Here is a 21,636-nt window from a genome sequence, read left to right on the forward strand (position 1 = left end):
TGACATTCGTTTAACGTTTCTTCTCACAAGCAAAGGGGATCTACTATAAAGACTACATTTAAATTACCCCTCCCATCATCTCTTACATTATTTTTTTCAACATTTGCTCTCTATATTAGCACATGTATTCTTCACATTTCATTATACAATTATTATTGTTAAATTTCATCTGGATCACGATCAATACCAAAAAGTCATGTTTCATCTTGTGCTCCGTTTAGCCAGGATTAAAAGAGTATTAATCACGTGTTTAGCTTTTTCTGCGCTGAAAACGACAAACTTAAGAAAAATTCATACGATGTGCTGACATTTCCAGTACGTACAGGAAATGCAAGATCGTTAGGAAGTCGAGAATGAGTATTATCAATCACAGATAGAGGCTAATTGGCGACGCCGAAACTGTTATTCTATATTATGTATATAGCAATGTAACTTATCATCAATAGATTCAGCTCAGAATTCGAACACCAGTAACTGCGATTAATAATCCGCTTCGTTATACTAAAGATCTCTCTTTGGCCATAAGAAATCCTGGGTCATATATATAAACGAATAAAAGCCATTAGATCTGTCATTTGGGAGAACATGGAGTACTATGTGCTCAAAAGAAAACAAATATTTGTTGTTAAAAAGAAAAGTTCTAAATAACCGGATGAGTGAGTAGATACACTGTTATGTAATCTGAACTAATGGCTTTCTTATCAACCTCGTTTATGTAACATATACTTGCAAAGTGCAGAATAAAAGGCTGAATATGTACAATAAACGATTATTTTATGCAACGTCAGTTATGTAGCATATCCCATTATCCGAACTCATAAAGTTACGGGAGCAGTGTGGATGGAGGGCATAATAGCATTTAAATATTCCCGCCATTTAGGTGGTATTTATGAAATAGATGCTACGAACAACAGTACTTTTAAACTACTGGGCTTCAGAATAGACGAGTCGATTATTCCAATGCCACTTCCTCGTCCATAAACGCTGAGGAAACCTCGCACGGCTTTTGTCTTCTCCCCAGTGCGCAGCTGGAGAGTCCAGCGTCTATAGTTCTTCTCGAGCCCTGTGGTTGGTCCGTTTCGGCGAACCCGTTTTCAGTTCGGGAGGAGCGTGATGAAAATTGTAGTCGATAAACACGAGCCACCTGCGACGATTTGAAATCAAAACGTCTGCGAGGATATCCTTAATCAAGTTGGCGACCGTTTAGACAAACGTTATGTGATATTAATGGTGTTGCGATGTGAGATATTGCGAAGTATTGCGAGTTATTTGCAAGTTAGCCCTCCGAAGGATCGCCTCGCCAAGTCAGATTTGAATAAGTGCTGTTGTGGTCGAGACGGTTGGTAGATGGTGGTGAAGTGCTTCTGTAGAAAATAGACAATTATTAGGATTCTTTACTCGTAAAAAATGAAAATGGACGAGGTTAACGTTGGTGGATTAGGTGTCGGAGTCTCGGTGGATATTCAAAGGACAGATGGTGAGTAGAACGAAGTCGACTCCCAATTCTTTGTTCGTGTTCGGAACCTCCCGATCATCTCTTCGCTGAGACCGGACCCCCTTTTTTTTATGTCGCTCTTATGGTTGATTTGCGTGTTATCGTTTAGTTTTAGACATTATTTAGGCCAGAATAGATTATAGTAATTTTGCATGAGGAAATTGAGAATTTGAAACAGCATGCGGGATACATTTTGTGGGCGTTCTCTTATATCGAGGTTTCGGTAACGGTAATCCTCAAATATATCAGTTGAGGGCTCGACCCTATAGGCCTTAGGCACATAAGTACACCAAACTAGGCTGGTATGTGAGAATTGTGTTATTAGACGGCTTTAAGTAAGATTTCAGATAGGCACATATACAGTTTAATATAACTAAGCTGGATTATATATATTAAACTAGTTAGGTTAGACTAGTAACTTGACCCATGTTGCCCAAATTTGAATTGCAGGGTTAGGTAAACACTGTACTATATTGCATACGTTTAGCACAGGCGGCTTTTGTAAATTCAGATGGATCCTGGGGTGTATTATTTTCCTAATGGCTTATTGGCTAAGTTGCCTTCTAATTGCATATAGGCAACATCATGGCTGCCCATGTTGGCTAGTATGCTAAAAACAACATTCGCTCATTGTAATCCTTTCACTGTTTTTTTAAATTATCCTAAGTTTATGTAGGAAACGTAGCAGAGAGAAAAGAGCATCTTGTCCAAAAGTCTATATTTCTTTAGAATCTTTCCTAACATAATGGTGGTTACTCTGGTAACAAAGGTATTATAGAAAAGGAAGTAGAAAAGTAAAGAATAAATTGTCAAAACAACAAATTAAAATAAATTAGGGAATAACACATAGTATATACAGTAGTTTGAGACTCATGTCAACTTGCCCAACAAAAAGACGTTTGCACTAATTTTAAACTTTGAAAGTTCCAGCAGTTCGAGTACAAAATTAATAGACCATACAATTTGGTCACAACATGAATCTCTAGAAAATGTTATTGAAATTCCCAGAAAAAAAGGGAGAGGGTTAGAAATAATTGCATTTATAGTAGCGTACTTCTTGTGGTGGATGTTACAGTGCTCTAAAGGATAGACAGTGAGTTAATTGAGCGATAATACCCGAGATTTATATAAAGATCAAGATCAGGGTGTGGAAAATAAAAGAACATATGCTTCCAACAGCTTAAGATATAATTCAGCTCTTTAAGACCAACCAACAGATTAAGATGTGGTACAGCTGTTGAAGACCAAACTGGAACAACACTGAATATGGAAGAATCAGAGAGTAGACTAGACAGGACTCATAAGTCACAACCTAGTGGTAATAGGCTACCAGCAATTTTTTGTGCAATGTATTTACAGGCTACAGATTTTTGTGCAATTTGAAGCGTTAGACCAGAAGTTTCACAAAAGTGGTTTTGCATTAGGATTTTGGATTATCTTGTATTCGCTAATACAGTAGTTAGCCTAGGCCAGATTTTGCAAACGGGTCGTCTGGACCATAGTCTTTTTTGCCCTTGCCCTGCCCTTCCTCTTTTCTGCTTGTGACATTCAGTTGAATTAGCCTATGCAGTATGGTGTTCCAGTTTGATATAGGCTACTTTACGTCCACTGGATGAACTGTTCTCCTTGCATTTTAACAAATTTTTTTATATTTATTTTCTCTTTTTTATTTTATTAAGTGAATCTCTTTTTTGTGTTTCCCATTACCTCCTCTTATTTCCTAATGAACACCATATTCATTTGAAGTTTGAATTCAAGTCAGTGGCCCCTGTGGGCTTGTTCCATATGAATATTTCATTTTCTGAATAATATAATAATAATGTTGAGTTAATGTTTCAGACAAATTTGATTTTTGGATTTTTATGAGTTTGGAAAGGCAAAACTGAAGTAAAATTATTAGAATTAGGTTTTAACAGTCCAGTGCTTTGAGTTTGATCAAATTCATAAGGTTTTAACAATGTGGTATTCCTTGTCATGAGCTATTAGGAAAAAATGTGCGCAGGCATTTCCTTAACATTAGTTTTCTTGCCCATTTGGTGGTTAAAAAACCTTTGGGGCAAGTTTTATTTGTATGTGCAGTGTTTCATTTTGTAAAATTGTTAATTTATAGGCTAGGCTATTTGGCTTAGGATGGTAAGTTAGTTGTTCAGTTTACACTATCTCATTTGTCCAAACCACAATACAGGTAGTGTCATTTCTAGATTTGTTATGACAGAGTGGCTTTCATAGTAACATTGCCAATCTTTGACTCCGAATAGCCTACCAAACTTTTATTCCACCCAGTCACATAGCCTGCACAGTAATTTTGAAGAATTTAGGTGTAGATAGTTCTTAATTAGCAGCTTATCCTTGCTGTAATTTTTTTTTTTCTCTACGCATAAGCTTGAACAGTTTGTAACAAAATATAGCACGAAAGGACATCGTCATGGGTTTCCTTGTTAGTGGGAATTTTGCTCATTTCCAAGTGTGTATTAAGCTTCTGAGTGGTTTATGTTTGTGCTTTATATTTAGATGTCCTTGCAGTGGGGGATTTATCACTACTTCGGGAACCTGTATGAAGAAATATAATGTAGGCCATTGTAGTCATTTGTTTCACCTATTTCTTCAGAGATTTGATGTTTTTGGCAATAGAAAGGATATGGCTAAGAAATATATCATCTGGTGCCATTAAGTATTTTTTTGGAGGAAAGAACGCTATACCTATGTACATAGTTTCTTGTGGAATTTTCATTATTGGCATAGTATGTGGTAGTTAGCTAATGATAAATTTCAAACCAGATTTTGTCACAATGGATAATTATAATACTTTATTGAATGGCCTTAACTTTTAAATCTCTTAATATAGTTGCTGTAATACCTTGATTCAAGTAAGTTGGGAATTTTACAGTTAGCCTTAAGAAATTACTTTAAGCACCTGTGAACACTGCTGATAGAGTTAATCATTAAATGATGTGGCAAGGGGAATTAATAACCATTAGACTTACAGTTCTGGTGTTTGTAAGACAAGGTTCTCTTGACGAAGGAGTATTGCATAACGTTTTTCTTGCGTAGAAACGCCATTTGTAATTACTAATGAAATTCCTTTAACAAGACAAAATTACATTAATGTTGCATACCTTTGGGCCCTTTCCCACCCAGCTGTCCAGCTTTATTGATTATTGATGTGCTGCAACAATAATCGAGAGCTACGAAAGAACAGGCAGCAGTATTGGGATAAGGAAATTTATGACAAAAGACCGCAAACATCAGGTTATCTCAGATAAAATGCGAAAACTAAAAAGGGAAGAACTGATGCAGTAGCGCGGATGTAGTATGTAGCAGTATTGAAATACAGTTTTTAGGGGTGTGTTAAATTTCATAATTAGGATAGTTTTTCATAATAGGCCCTGCTTGGTTGTTGTAGGCTAAACTCGATGAGGAAAGTGTCCCGAAATTTATGGTATTAAAAAGAGAACAGTGTATTTCGAAATTTCTGCCCTTGAGTGATAAAATAGTATAGTATAAGCAGGCGGCTTCTTTGTTGAGTATCTTCTGTTAATAGCAGCCACAGATTTCTGCGCGCTATGTATAGCTTAAAAACCAAGACATTGATATTATCATATTAATAAATGTAGTTTATGATTGTTAATCTCGAATAGTGACACTGATGTTCTGATAATTTTATTGAAGTTTATAAGAAAATTGTGTTTTCACTAGAATATTTAAAAATAATTACTTAAGTAATCAATGGAAGAAGTTTAGCTTGACTATGACGTACAAGACAAGAATTTTTTTACTCAAATTTTTTAAACCTTCCAATCCGGTGGAAGAAATCGGCCTAATCCGTGTGGCCTCGCGTGGCTAGGAAGTTGAACGCTCCAAGTTAATGTAGGTTGAAATTGTGCTTATGGGCCGAGACAAGGATTTAGTCATTGCAAACAGGGCAGTCACATGGCCATTTTTGGAACTTTGCAGATGCTGAAGGTAGTAGAGCACCTGTTGGTGTAAGCCGACTTGACTTCTCGGGATAAGATGCCGAGAGGTTTTCGATTTTATTGGTCTAAATTTACTATTATTTGTAACATGTGAAGTGTGAACACCTGTTCGTCTTGTTATTTTTGGCGTGTGTTTTGGTCAAAGAAAACTGTGCAACTCCAATACATAAGATTTATTTTGCAGTAACATACGCATAACGATGATTTTCAGTGTTTTACCCGGCACGTGATGTTCGCGAAGCGAGCTGCATGCTCTGTGTCCTGGAATCCAGGTCTCCCATTTATTTATAAGTGTGATGTCATTTTATTTGGGCATCGCCAGTGGTGAAGGCTCCGTCCCACACGTGGCATTGGATGGACATACAAGGTTCGCGCGGGCGGATGAATCGGTGTTTAGGTCCTTTTTCCGTGGCAAGAGGAGGCGAGGGAGAGGGGATGGGGCCCGGTAGGGAGGGATAGTGAAGGGAGAGAAGGGGCGTTTGAGCGGTGGGTAAGTCTGGCTGTTTCTCAAGGGCGCGCATAGACAAAACTACCTAGTTTAGTTTTCCATGCCGTCCGTCTTCTGCGTCTGCTGTGTGAAAATGAAAGTTGTCCGTCCCTTAACGTGTGGATATTATGTTGGGTTGATGGCAGCAAATATCTTTACTGCGCTGTTTTTTGTCCCTTATATAAACTTCCTTTGGCATGGTGCATTTTTCTGCAGCCTGCATTTGATCGATCGCGTATCAGCAGAGCTGGAAATTTTCGTTTGGCTGAATGTTTTTTATTACAGTAAAGATTTTTGGTAGCTGTCTTTGCAAGGAGCCAGATGCATGTTAGGTTAATATTTTTGGTTTTCCTGCAGTCCATATTTTAAAGATAAGAATTGCTGGCCTGCTTAAGCTTTGTATTTTCCCATTTTTTTTTTTTTGTATTCCAAGAGTGCTTATTTTAAGGTCGCTGGAAAGGCATTTGTTGTTTCTGTTAGATTAAGTGTTGTGGTTTGTTGGTAAGATTTCTGGTGGTGAGTCACAAGACACCATCCTTGCCAACGCCCCCTCCCCCTCTCCCAACACCTACCCCATTCGCCAAACTCATGGATCGTTGTCAAAGAGTATAAGTTGCAGCAGCAGGGTCAAGTCGCGTTGGTGTCTTGTGGGATGGAGTGACAGGGAAAAGTTACTTGTTTGGTGGCAATGAGTTTTCGGCTTTGTTTTCTCTCTTTCTTTAAGATGGACGATTACTTTGCATTACGAAGTACCTTTTATGTATTTCTATTAGATCTTTGCATGAATGTCATGTTCTTGAAAGTCAGCTAGAGCCGAGTAATGAGGCTGTGTTGTGGAAGGGATATTCTGCGTGACTCACCACCGGCCGGCCTTAGGTCCGCTCTCATAACCCCCCCCCCCTCCAACGGTTCCAGCCGCCTCCGTCACTATCGTCGCCACTTCCCATTCCCCTTCTCCTTTTCCTTCCCTCTCACTCCTCAAGGCTCCTCCTCCAGCAGGTTCCAAAGCCACCTGGAGACACGCCGAATGGAACTCCTTCCTCCCTTGCTAGTTTTGGTGTGTCACCTCTGAGTACAGACAGAAGTTGCCATAGGCACCGCGAGCCCACTAACGACCGTCTAACGGCATGTAATGGTTCTGCTTGACCACATGTCATTACGCCCCCCTTCCATCCCCATCAATTCCCAAGGAGTCTTCTTTTAATGACGAAGAATAACTATTTTTCCATTCTCTAAGCCGTCATACGCTCTTTACAAGTTTATTTCTAACATACGTATAATTTCTGTTGAGTCGCATCCAGAAGTTTACGGTATAAAGGTGGTTTTGTTTTTGCATAACATTTTTTCGAGTAAGCGACGACGAAGTCTGGATCGCATATGCCAGTGAATTGCTTCTGGTTTCTCTCTCTCCCTCTCGTCCTCCACCGCCTGGCTAGTCAAGTCAGCTACAGCTTTACCAGTACTACTGCCGCAGTCACGGATTATACGACAGTGCCGTTGGAGTCGTTCGCATATTCTCTGTTTTCTGTCTCTCCCTACTTCTCCCTGTCCCTTTACGCCTCGTTTAAAACTTCTCGGAACGTCAGAAGGATGTCTGTGTGAGATGGTAACCTTCAAGCTGTCTTGAGTCAGTTCTGCTTCCGATTCGAACACGGGATTCCAGTGTGAAGTTTTCCTCCTCCGCGAGACTATGGGCCACGGTGGGAGCAAGGATAAGAAGAAAGGCAATCGAAATGGGAATCTGGTTGAGGCGTGTAGCAACCAGCAGAATGCAGTTCTGTCGAAGCAAGGGCTGCAGCCCCCGGTTCTGTCGCACTTACAGGATGATCTCACCCCTTTCTGCACTCCGAAATCCAGTCCACACGTGAAGTCCAAGGATCAGTCCAGCCGCCCACACTTGAAGGCCACGCCCACCTTCGAAGAGAATCATGAGCACGGGAACGAGCATGAGAATATTGGTCTCTCGACGCCCAAGGCGACGCCCACAACTGAGAACAAGTCTGCGTCGAATGCGGCAGATCCGCCCACGATCGAGGCTCCAGAGAAGGAACAGCTACAGTGGTATATACCAATGGGTGCCCCCAGCTCTCATAAAAACAAGCCAGGTAAATGCTGTTGACTGCCTTTTTATACTCTCTCTCTCTCTCTCTCTCTCTCTCTCTCTCTCTCTCTCTCTCTCTCTCTCTCTCTCTCTCTCTCTCTCTCCAGCGCGCGGAACAGGCCTATGTACATGCTCATATTTGTACAGTAATCGTTTGTGTGAAAGTTGTCGGTGGCATTAATTATTGGCAGGAATGAGATCGTTCATGTTACCTTGCGACTGCTGCGTTTGTGAATTTAATAGTTTCCGTGTTTTTGTTTTGGATTTAGGTGAGGACTTGTTAATCAGATGGTTGATGGGGATGCACTTCCGTCTATTATTATAGATCCCTTTTTCGTATGTGGCTGTGATTAAAAGGGCTGTTGTGGTAAGAACCTTTTCCAAGGAGAATGGATGTCGTATCGATCGATCACCGAGGTTGACACTATGTTATATTGTTATTGTTTGGTTTATTATCTCCATAGGGTCGTTTTTGTGTGAGAGTGTCAGCTGGTGTTCACTCTAGGGAACAAAACAACCTTTTATGGGGGTTAATGGTCCTCAAGTCTGACTCACCGCCCTCCTGAACGAGGTCATGGTCTCCTGATGCTGCCCCTGGCAAGGTGGAGGTTAGGAATGAGCCCTCGACCACTTTTGCCCCTTAACAGGTTTCTGTGACGACGATCGTTTTAGATGCCAACACTCGCTGAACGTCTCTATACAGTATTCATATGTGTCTCTTACCCCTTAGCCTTTGAGATTTTGCAATGCCTGGCGTAAAAACCATTCGATTTTAATGTCGCTTTAGGTTAGGTTTGTGTTTCGCCCAAGCTTTCATTCTCTGAAAAAGTCGTTGAATAATTGTAGGCGATGCCAAATAGAGAGCACTGAAGGTAATTCAGGGAGTTTGAAGCAGAAAGGGAAGGCGTGGTTTTAGCGAAAGCGGATGTCATGCCGGTAGGGTCAACACAGGACCCTGGGTGAAACAGTAGCAGGAGGAAATGGAGAGGGAGACTTGTCATAAATTACTCCCAGAATCATCATTCAGTATTGCCTTCGTTACCTGATCTGAATAACCTCTATTTAAAAAAGGGGGGGAGGTGATTTGTCACTGATCATTTTACTTTAGCATTTAATTCATCAGTCGTCAAAGTCAGTGTAGTAGTGGAATCTGGATTCCATCAAAGCAAATAACTCCACCCATATCTGTCTGTCGTCCGTTCGTTTGGTGTACACAACTTTCTCTGGTCGTAAGGAACTTGAATAAACCTTAGTGAGAAAATGTGTCAGGGAGATTTAATGAAGTGTAAAGGACACGTTAACATTAAAGAGATACCTGTGAATATGTCAGACGTTGTAAACAATTTGTAAGAGCTTTGTGCGCATGGAAGAATTAAAAGGAAATTTGGAATATTGGGCTACACGTACAAGCAAGTAATTATGTCGATTAAACAGGGGATTCAAGTGAACGCTGGCTTTGCCAGGCATACCTATATGACCTTTAAGAAGTTGTAGAATGTTAGGCAAACGGTATGTTTGAAGGATTTCACGCTTGTATCGCCATTTTACTTATTAAATTTGATCGAGGCAACACCTCTCAGCTGTTCATGACTCATAATCACTCACCTTGCAAATGAGATGGGCAAAGATCCTAGGAAAGGATAAGGAAGCAGAGCTTTGGTGTGTGTGCGCGCGCGTGTGCGTGTGTGTATTGATGACAGGATTACTTAGGTGTTAGTTGTAACTTATACATAGGTTTTTGCAATAAGAGAATGTGTGAATGCGTTACAGTCGATAATATTAGTACTATCTGTATACCTACAGGATACATATCTATTGGGCTTTTTGTATATTGAGGGGATCGGTACCATGGGTACTTGAGTAACCAATTGAGTAACGCACTGTGGTCAAGGTGATACGTAGACTAATGTATTTATATAGCCTAATTAGTTAAATGATACTTAGTAAGTCTTCAAAGATGAGACAGTAGTTTTACTAATTAGTGAAAATTGTCAGGGTAAATGATAAGATGCTGTTGAATAACGATTATCTGGAGACGAGATTGGCACAGAACACAACTACATTACAGAAATGTTTAAGAGAAAATTATAATTTTAAATTGTGGGTGGTATTTCTTGCTTTTAACTGTTTTTGTTTTGAATATGTTTTGTCTTAGTATTTAAGATATTAAGTTACTGCATAAAAGAACAATGAAATAAATGTAGTCGTCGAATGGAATATTCGGTTAGGTATTATGACAGTTGTTACGTCAGGTATTTTTCCTGATTCGTTTTCAATGGAATCTTATGCCAGCCTGTTCAGGTGGTTTATTTGTTCAAGGGTTTTCGGGTAAACTCCTAAGATATCCGGAACTCCAGTGTATATTTTAAGACTGACTTTTCTCCGATCAAGACTTGCCGTGGATACACATTTTTCTTTTCTTTTGTTCGTTCTCCTTTGTGTTGACATTGGGTAGGTGTTCTTTGGGCCTTCCTCTGAAAGTTTATCATTCGTTTTGGAAACCGAAGCCATGTGAAGAATAGCAATATTTATAACTTAGAGAACTGATTTGATTTCAGTGCGGTCCTTGAGCTTAACATTATACTACTCATTGAAACCTCCGTGAAACTTCATTGTCAAATGGTGGTTGTGAGGGCAGTAAACTAATGTTTTTTTGGTCATGTAAATAATCTCTCTCTCTCTCTCTCTATATATATAATATATATATATATATATATATATATATATATATATATATATATATATATATATATATATATATATCTCTGTCAAAGGATCCTTCACCCCAATATTTTTGAAATAATGAATACATGTGTAGCCTGAATTTCGTTGCCCCACAAATAACTGTATTCCGTAACATGTTCACCCTCGGAGAAAATGTAATCATGTGTGATACATCACCTAGATTACGTAGAGTTTAACGGTTTTATGGTTGTGCCTGTTAGTATTCTCTTTAAATATTAAAGTAATTACAGTTCGTCTTGAATTTTTTTCCACTTAAGTAAAGCGTGTTAGACTGTATCAGAACACCTGACCTAATGTTTTACCTTCGTAAAGAATACATGCAAGTGAAACTAACTTCCTAACAGTATGAGTAACTGCCGATGACTGGCCGTGTAATTACACTCTCTGGCACACTTTGCGGTCTACGTAAGATGCCATTAAGTATCGTACACTACGCAGCGCGAGGTATCCAATCTCACCGTCCCTCGTATAATGTTACCTCGTATTTTAATCTTTCGTACCGGTATCTCATTATTTGATGAAAGAAGCACTGTTTCATTCAGTGCAATTTGAAGCATGGCCCTTCGCGTTATCTTAGACTAGGCAATCTAGCCGAGTGTGTTTATAAATAATCGCAGTATCGTGCAACCTTTTTCTGTACGAGAAATTTGAGTAAAATGTATCCTGAACGTGTTAGGTAATGGCTAGTCGTTTCTGCATTTTTTAATGAATATATATTCCACCAAAGCTAAAACGTCGAGTTATGATTCTCTCATTTTGACCCGAGAGTGGAATGTCTGGCGTTCTGTTGCAGACCCAGCTTAGGTAAGCGGGATGAAAATAGTAGTGTCAGTGGGTCGAGTTATGAAGATAACTTCGTCCCGAGAGGACCATGCGTGGCACTAAATGGTAATGCAGCTCGGATCACTGGCACACTTTTACGAGGGTTGAACATACCCCCTGCATAGATGCCTTGTAGATATAATAATACTCATGTCTTAAAATTACCCTTGACGTTTTGGGGCACTAGGTATTTTGGCAGTTGCAATAGGAGCTTTAAAGTTCATCAGTTATTTTTATTCTTGTCAAAGTCCCCTCAACACACTTAGGCAATTCTGTTGCTAATTCTTTTCAAAATCCCTTTAACACAATTAGGCAATTCTGCAGCTAATTCTTGTCAAAATCCCTTTAACACAATTAGGCAATTCTGTAGCTAATTCTAGTCAAAATCCCTTCAACACAATTAGGCAGTTCTGTTACTAATTCTTGTCAAAATCCCTTAAACACAATTAAGTTATTTTTTGCTAAATCTTGTAAAAATCTCTTCAACACATTTACGCAGTTCCGTTGCTAATTCTTTTCAGAATTTTTATAACATTGTTTTACTAAGGACTTCTGCTTTTGAGTCGAACACGAAAATCCTTCCCTGTTTAACTCTTGCCACACTTCGGTTTAGCTAATCTTGTCAAACTAAGCGATCGTCTTTTGATAGTGTTGTGATGTGGCATTTTGACGTGATTCACATCACTTTGACAGATAGATCGCGGTCGCAGGGGTAATTTTGTGTCTTTGAACTGATCTCATAGGTATCTGGCTTCGTTTGTTCTCCTTCCCCTCCCTTCTCCCTTCCCACGGGATTTGTGGTGTGAGTCAGCTGATTATACCCAAGAGTTAGTTTTGGAGAAACGGATTTCTCGTCCTTCGACGCTCTGAGCGATCACTGACCTTTTTTGTTTGTTTGTTTGTTTGTTGAGATGTTTTTCCTCATTTATTTATAGAGGACACTGCAGTGGTGATTGACGCTTGCTCAGAGGAAGTCAGAACTAGTACATATACATAATTTTTTTTTTATTGGAGTAATGCGATGCTTTTAAATTAGGTCGGGTTCCCTACCCTCTTTATGCACGGTATATGTAGCGTTTGTAAGTATACACAGGTGTGTGTGTGTGTGTGTGGATGAATGGTATCATGGGGTGAGTGGAACCTTTGGAGAAATGCCATCACCCTTCAGGCCGCGCCAAGTACAGTGTCAGGCTGTAAGTGAAAGGAGCTCTGTAGGCAGACAATAAGAGGCTTCATTATGATTGGCTGTGTAATCGTTTGGTGAAGTTCAGTATAAAAAAATGGTATAATTTTATAACCTGATGTTTATAAGCTGGCGTAATATTGTTATATTTTCAAAGCAGCGTTTCACATTGCATCATCTTCTAATGTTAAAAAGAATGGCAATTCAGGATGTTTATTTGCAAATCACGTTAGTCGGTTTTAACTATAAAAAACAACCTTGCATTATTAATACACGCATCTCCCGATAGCTTATATGATAGGCAATCTAATACAATGGAAGAAACGGAGAAAATTTACTGCTCCGTTTTTCTCGAAAGACAGAATTGAAAGCAGTGCTACCTCCATGCTAATCCCATGACCCGAAAAAGTAGAAATGGTTGTAATCCAGTTGGACTTCATGTGCAATGTGTGTTGAAACTTGACATTTTTCCGGTCTCTTGCAGGAGCGGTTGAAATCACGAAATCTAAAGTATACTGCTTATGTATGTCTTCAAGATTTTCCTTTGCATCTTTTTCTATCGCATATTCTTATTCCACGAGGCATTCATCTCTTAAGCATTTTGTCATTTTCAACCCTAAAAGATTTGTGGCCACGATGTCATATTGCAGAATATTGGCGATGGAACTTTTGGCAACTTGGTGATGCTTGGGACAGTGTAGGAATGTAAGGGTGAGTAATATTATTTTTCACATCTATCAGAAAGAAAGGGGTTTCAAGGCCGCATCCACACTGGGTTCGGGTACGGTAAATCCAGTTTAGGTATCAGACATGTGAACCATATTGAATATGTAATTCAAGTACTCAACATATAAAATCAATCTTTAGATGAAAGAAGAACGCTCTCTTTGGAAACTTGATTGATGTAAAGTATCGCCAAAAGCCAGTTGTAGACAAATTCAGTAAGCACAATGTTTGTTGTATCGGTCTATTGATGAAGGCCGTGGTCCCATATCATATACTGTAGGTTTGACTCATCCACTTACGATTAGTAGTTGTGATTTGTGCCATAAAACAGAGTGGTTGCGTTGATATGCTCTTGAATATGCTTTGTAATGTTGATCGGTGTATAAACATTTTCGCCGTTTAATGGTAAGCATTTCAAAATGTTCATAATGAAATCAGGGGAGGTGAATCCTTATCGGCGTTCACGAATTTAAAAAGATCTATACGGCTCAAGTTTTGATTCGGTATTTAATCATGATGTTCACCCAGGCTCCGCAGAAAGATGACTTCCTGTTTCCTGAGTATTACCACTATTTTGGTTGGTAAAAACACATTCAAGGCCTTTTAGGATGCATGTCATATCTGGCGGTAAATAAACCCCCTTCCCCATCTCCACATGTGTTCAGAGATTCTACTGATGTAACACTAACGAATCTAGATTTCTTTGACTGCAAATACTTTTGAAAGCGCCTAACAGCAACGAACATTTTCCTCGTTCTAGTGAGAAGATATGAGCATTAAATTGCGAAGGACCGAACGGTAAGTGAAACGTAACGGGCACATTTTTTTGTGCTTTCGTTTATTTTTAAATGGCCCGTTACATGGTGCATAGATAATAAAAGCTGGTTCAAACCGTGGTCGAGGTTGGCGGAATGGGATGCAGGCAGTGTGAGTCATCGAATGGCATGGGGTGTTCCCGCGGGCGGGAAGACACACCCTCTCCCTGTCTGTTTGTATATCTCACTGCTGTAATACGAATTATATCTGCTGTAGTCGCCATTCTTTGATAAAGCCTGTTTATGATCGCTTTGAACCGAACATTTCATGCGATAACCGTTGAACAGACTCGTCCACTAATCCACACACTAGACTTTGTTACCGCCGTGGTGTCGAGTTGCCAACGCCTCTGTTGTTTCTGAAATACTGGAGAGGGTTGGGATAGGGGGAGGGAGTTGTTGCTGTTAGCGACGACAGGAGCCCGAGAGATTTGAATTAGAACAGCTGTGGGATGATGACATGTGGCCGTGACTGTCATTTGAACTCGGTTGGATTTTTGGGTGCCGTGCCATCACTTCCGACTTGTCAGTTCAGGTTGCTTGCGACCGTACATCACCAACGTGGGAGGGCATTACATTTATCAAAATATGAGGACTGTATCTAAAAATGTCTTTGATACCGACGTGTATGCCAGGAGTAACTTATATTCAGTCTGGTATTGAAAAGAAGGCGATTAATTTTTTCTTTGGGCGTGAAAATAATTTACTGGAGCTTAATTATAAGAATTGCCTGGCGTGAAAATAATTTACTGGAGCTTAATTAAAAGAATTGCTTGACTGATTGGTAAAGCTTACTTTGGCGTGAACTTTTAAGTGTCGAATCCCTTGCTATTGAATGTATTTATGCAGCAGAAGTTGGTGAATTAATGTGAAAATTGAACCGCATTGCTATAGGAATTCTCAGTCATTAATCTCAGTTAATGGTCCTTAATAGAATCAGGTTCTGCAGCCTTTATGCACGTAATTGTACCATAAGGCCACCTATGCTTTTTTCCCTCAAGTATTGACACGTGTACAACGTCCTGTATTTATCTTAAATTTGGTTGGTCGAGCCTACCTGACAAGTAGTCTGATAACCTCTCAGAGCAGTGTTTTATTGCACCTCATCGGTGTTTTATCGTACCATAACCAGTGATGTATCATTCCTTCCTGTTCTGCAAGTTTACTGCATACCAGTCTTCCTAGCCTTTCCTCCCATTTCTTCCTCGTTTTCTGCTTCCTCGGTCACCTTGGATGTCGCGAGAGAGAGAGAGAGAGAGAGATTGGTCTTGATGATGTGCTCACGTGGTTCTTTCCTGAACACGTGGGCTTTCTGGTTACTTGCAGTTCGAGGCAGAAAAACTTGAGCGTCTGGAGTTTCCATAGCCAGTGATGCTTTTCCTCCTTTGGCTATTCGACTATGTCTCCTATTTTTAGTCAAGAAAACGAATTCTTTCAAGATGACTAAGTGTCGCAAAAGGGGACTGCTGTCGTGTGGGTGTGTCTGCTTGTTTGAGAGGGAGAGAAAGGACCACCCACATCTCGAATTGATTGGGATAGCGAGTGACAAGAGATGCGGTTGCAACCGATACCTGCATTATTGAAAAATGGCCATCGCATGTATCAGGTGGCCGTGACGTATTTGAGTTGTGGTGTTAATGTACTTTTTGTAAATAAACGACGTTTTTAGAATTTTATATATTTTCTTTCAGTAAACTTTTGTAGTGTAGTACTTTAACGTTAAAGTTTGAAACTTGATGTATGAAAGACTCGTGTACGTTGTGTATTATGAGTTTCAGGGGAAGCGTTTTGATATTTATTTTGTTTGGAATGTGTAGAGTAGATTTTTTCTGCATTTTGTACCATGGACTAGAGACTGGTCAGCGGCATTATCTACAGTGACCATGGCAGTTAAAGTACACCGTTATGAGTGAGCGAGCGGTTAGTGGCACTGGTTGCAGGGAGCACAGTTTGAACATACCGGAAGTAACGGATCTCTCTCTCTCTCTCTCTCTCTCTCTCTCTCTCTCTCTCTCTCTCTCTCTCTCCCCTTCCTGTTTGTGGTTGTAGTTGACAAGTGAATAAATCTTTGTAGTCTAATAATATCCTTCTCCCAGGGTAGAGGTATCATTCTTCGAAATAAACCTCCATTAACAAACTAGATATCACTGGACTGTCATTGTAGTGTAGGGCGAACACTCTTCAAGCAGCACAAAGGCACAGACATGACGGACACTGTAATTTAATACTTATGACGATAAATATATATAAAGATTAATTTTGTGCCTCCAGTCCGTCACCCATTTCTTGCCAGTTCTAGAGCCTCTGACCCTCATGAGTCTGGGCCTCCAATTATGTGCTTAACCTTCGCTTCAATAGTACTGCCTCTTGGATTCTGCTCTCGAGTTAGGTTATCTTTGGTACTAATGGCGTTTTCGTGCACGGATGTCTGCGTCACATGGACCTCGGGAGATGGTGCATGTGGTTGTTTTGCTTTTAGATACGAAGCATTTAGTTAGGGGTATTTATTCTGTGATGAAAAATATAATTAATTTTAATTATAGGAGTGTTGTAGGGAATCGACGTTAATGATTTTATTTATGAAACTACTGTATATGAGGGCGTGTATAGTACTAGCAAAGTAAAGATTTAAAATGGGCTTCTACATACGAAGGATTGAGTAACGGGTGTTTGTGATAAAATAACTTTTAATACTGGCACTATTGTAGGGAATCAACTATAATGATTTTAGTTATGAAGTTTTATGGCGTGTATAGTACCAGCAAAGTAAAGATTTAAAATTGGCTTTTAGATACGAAGGGTCTATGATGAAATAAATGACTTTTAATACAAGGAATACTGTAGGGAATCGACTGAAATTATTTTAGCTATAAAGCTTTATGACATGTATAGTACCCGCTAAGTAAAGAATTAAAATGGCCAAGTTTCTAAGTTCAAGAATAGGTTTTATGGGAGACGGTGCAGCCGTGACGATTATCCATAATTCTTAGTATTGATGTTCCTTCCTCGGTGCTGACTGCATCCCTTCCATGCCTCCCGTGAATGACTCAGAGACTTAGCCCTCCTCTTTACCTCACAGCGGAGTGTGTTGTTTTCCCAGTACATTGATCCTGCGCCTAGAATCTAGAATGGGTTCTTTCAGCCGGGGAGGTGATAGAGAAATGAACATTAGCACGGTCTCTCTTTCCTATCGTTTTCTCTTCCATAGTAAAGGATTGGAGTATGTTTAGATGGTATATACTTTGACCGAGTAAGGGTTTACCTTTGTACAAAGTTTGACAGAAATTCCCTCAGACATGTAGGAACTTCACTGACAAGATAAAGCTCGGAACACATGATCAGACAGGCGGACAGAGAGAAGAGTAACTACAGTCCCTAACAAATCTGTCGGCTGATGACAAACACCAGACATGTCTTTGTCGTTGTTCGTCTGTGTGATCATGTATTTCATGCTTTATCCTGCCAGTGCAACTCCTACATGTTTGAAGGAATTTCTGTCAAGCTTTATACAAAGATAAACCATTAAATGTAGCTGTACGAGAAAGTAGTTTGAATGCCCTTTTGTCAGTGACTGTTAGTTACACTTTGTCACCACAGCAGTTGAAAGGATTTCCGTCAAGCGTCTTACAAAGATCGACCATCTTGCATAGATGTGCGTGAAGGAAAATCGTCTCTTAGTGTATATCGCACTTACATTCCATTTTTTCGTACACTGTTGAATGGGTTTCAGCTTCGAGTGTTGCAGAAGTAGACCATCATGCATTGATGTGCAAGGAGGGAGATCGTCCGTCCGTCTTTCTTGGTTTTCTTGTTACGCATTCCTTGTCTCTGCAACTCGAACCTACATGGTTGAAGTGAGCTTATCCGTCAGTGCGAGTGTCACACTTAACTTGTCATCTCAACTGTACACGGTTGAAGGGAATTTAGTCAGATTTGGTACAAAGGTAGGATCCTGTTGCATAGGCGTCATGTGCGCGAAGGAAACTCTCCTGTCTGCCCAATTTCCCTAGTTTCCCTAGGAATGCTGCTGAGAAAAAATTCGGTTGGTGGGAGGGGGAACAGTAGAGGACGTCGGCAATACTCTCAATTTTTTTGTTTTTTGAAAAGAAAACTAGTGCCGGCTTTGTTGGTCTGCACTTTGTTCTGTCCGCCCTCAGATCTTAAAAACTACTGACGCCAGAAGGCTGCAAATTGGTATGTTCATCATCCACCCTCCAATCATCAAACATCCCAAATTGCAGCCCTCTAGCCTCAGTAGTTTTTAAGGTTAAAGTTAGCCATAATCGTGCCTCTGGCAACGGAACAACACAGGCCACCACGACCGGCTGAGAGTTTCATGGGCTGTGGCTCATGCAGCATTATACGATGACCACCTAAAGATAGATATATTTTTGGTGGCCTTAATTGTGCGCTGTACAGAAAAGTCGATTCTGCCGAAGAAACTTCGGCGCATTTTGTACTTGTTTTTTCGTTAAATTACCTTCGATATTGTTATGATTTTACTGGATTTGGGCAAGTTTCCCACCATTTTCCTTCATACTCCCAACGATCATAATACGGTTTTTTCGGGATGGTTAGGAGGAAGGTCTCTGGGTACAACTGGAAGATGATAAGAGTTGTGTCATTGGCAGTGCTTTTATAGGTGAGAACAAGTGAACTTTAAAAGAATTCGACAAGGAAATAGGCTACAGACAACAAAGATTTCTTTCACATGATTCAAAATAAAAGCAAAATCGAGACTTTTTTTTTTCTTTGGTCAACTAGTGTTGGAAGTAGGACGAATGTTTGTGCCATAAAAAAACTGAATTATCTCGTGACAATTAAGAACATTTTCCCCTTTTACGGTAATAAATGAAGAGCTCCTCTTTGGCCTATTGATATTAAAAAGGTGTAAGAGAATATAAATGCCATAAACTTGCCTTAAATATAAAGGATTGATGGCATGAACCAAATAAACAAAGTGTTCCTTTATACAAATTGAACATATGATATGGCAACAAACTCATCGCCAGTCTCTTCAGACAATATGATTACGTAATTGAAGGGCAAGATGATTGCGTAGTCGCTGGTAGGAGCTCACATGCCATTTGCTGGTACACTTGAGAGCTAAGAGACCCTTAGACTTAGAAGGATAAGGAAGCGGTTGGCGTGCATAAGTTCACTAGGTGCTTATTGAAAGAAGTCGTTAGTGCACTTCTCACGGTTTTTTTGCAGCGTCCCTTTGGGCCCTAGCTGCAACCCCTTTCATTCCCCTTACTGTAACTCCGTTCATATTCTCTTTGTTCCATCTTTCCACCCTCTGCTAACAATTGATTGATAATGCAAATACGAGGTTTTCTTCCTGTTACACCTTTCAATCCTTTTTTACCGCCAGTTTCAGTTTCAGAGTTGAATGACCTGATAGGTCCCAGCGCTTGGCCTTTGGCCTAAGTTCTGTACCCTGTTCTCTGTTAAAATTCATGGCTGCTTATCGCGTATACAGTAATTGTCATGCGGACACAACTTGATTAACATCAGTCGTTATTGTTAGATGGTCAAACATATTTCCCCGATATGAAAGGCACGATAATTTCTCCTGACATATTTTTTCTACATTGCGTTGTTCACTTGAGTGGTAAGTAGCTTGACCTTTATGTAGTCCAGTAAACCTGGAATTGTAAAGCCACGAGTATTTATGAAGTGTTTTTGTCTCGCGCGAGTTTTGTTTGACAAATTAGCTGGATCGCGAGGCCGCTCAGGGAAAATCCCTTTCAATTAGTGGGAGTTGCAGTTCGTTTAGTTGTCTATCGTGGTGAGTTTATTTAGCAAGTGCAGCTAAGTTGGTTAGTCACATTGTACCTTTACGTCAGTTATCCTACACGCTTCACACCTGCTTAGTTTAGTATATTGTATCATCCTCTCTCTCTCTCTCTCTCTCTCTCTCTCTCTCTCTCTCTCTCTCTCTCTATATATATATATATATATATATATATATATATATATGTGTGTGTGTGTGTGTGTGTGTGTATATATATATATATGTGCATGTAATTATATATATATATATATATATATATATATATATATATATATAGTGTGCGTCTGTTTTTGTGCCTGCATGCGTCATGAATAAACAGGTGCTGAAAAATGTTGAAAGTATTTTTACAGACATAAAGTTGGCATAGCTTGCACTCCGTATCCACTGTTTACCACGAAGTAGAACAGAGTATCTCTGACATTGGGCTGTATCAGGGCGTTTCTGAGCAGTATAAGGGTTACTGATGTTCAGCAAGAACGCCAAACGGCACAGATGACACTATCCGTTTGAAAGAGCGTGCACACGATGGCCGAGAATATCAAACTGGCAGTATGCAATCGAAAACGTAGTTATTGTTTTCAAGAAACTACTACAAAATATGAAGTCTTGGGATTCCGATGACATCCAGTCATGAAAACAATGATTCAGTGATGGTCGAATCAATATCTGAAAGTGGTGACAATTTATATTAGGCCTATCCCTACAGTGCCTGGAAGCCTTAGTAACGATTCCTAAGTTCTGATAGTAGATGATGTATTTTAAATACTCTGAAAATGGAAAGAGACGCAAATTATATTTAGATAGTGAAACATTACACCGTCTTTACTAACGAACTAAGGAAGGTTACAGTAGAACTAATTGAAGAAGATAGGCCTGTCGTTTGTATTGATTATATCATTGAGATAACTGCAAGAATTGTATTGTTTTCGAGTTAATCGTGCAACGGGATGACTCGAAGTATTAAGGCAGTAAGCATCATGTGCATTTCATTCAGCAACCAAATTCATTAGTTTGAAAACGTTTTAGGGCTAAGTAAGTCTTAAGGTAGCATGAAATCGGTTTGGATTAGTTACTTTTGTTCCATTCAAGTTTGTTATGGGTTTAACTTATACGATGTATGCTGTCATGCATTGTGTAATTCTTCTATTATATAGGAAGGCTCCAGCTTGGTCTTCACCCCTGCTGGCAGACTTGGAAGACCTAGAACTTTTGGAAAAGAATTATGAAACTGGAGGGCGGAGGTAATTGGGGATATGTGAAAGAGAAAGCAAAGCACAGGATAGGCTTGAGGGGAGGGATTTCACAGAGGCTGTAGGTCCCGTTGCTAGGTAACCAATTGGTTCTTAACCACGAAAAATAAGTCTAATCCGTCGGGCCAGCCCTAGGAGAGCTGTTAATCAGCTCAGTGGTCTGGTTAAACAACGGTCTATCTCCGCACACACATATATAAATATTAATATATATATATATATATATATATATATATATATA

The 21,636-nt window shown here is 39.7% G+C and overlaps 1 protein-coding gene across 16 annotated transcripts in view; it reads left to right on the forward strand.

Moving 5' to 3' along the window:
• Positions 1-1,019: 1,019 nt before the first annotated feature.
• Positions 1,020-21,636, forward strand: part of Klp10A (kinesin-like protein 10A) — a 128,301-nt gene continuing 107,684 nt past the window's right edge. For 4 of the 16 annotated variants that reach the window (XM_067081902.1, XM_067081904.1, XM_067081911.1 and 1 more), the window contains exon 1: positions 1,068-1,477. In XM_067081902.1, the coding sequence (XP_066938003.1) occupies positions 1,408-1,477 (70 nt within the window). In that variant the 5' untranslated portion in view covers positions 1,068-1,407. Of the gene's footprint in view, positions 1,478-2,736; positions 8,062-21,636 lie in introns of those variants that run through there. The other 12 variants (XM_067081907.1, XM_067081908.1, XM_067081896.1 and 9 more) reach the window with 10 other exon arrangements.

Source organism: Macrobrachium rosenbergii, chromosome 37 (assembly GCF_040412425.1).
Source record: "Macrobrachium rosenbergii isolate ZJJX-2024 chromosome 37, ASM4041242v1, whole genome shotgun sequence".
NCBI classification, from domain to species: Eukaryota; Metazoa; Arthropoda; class Malacostraca; order Decapoda; family Palaemonidae; genus Macrobrachium; species Macrobrachium rosenbergii.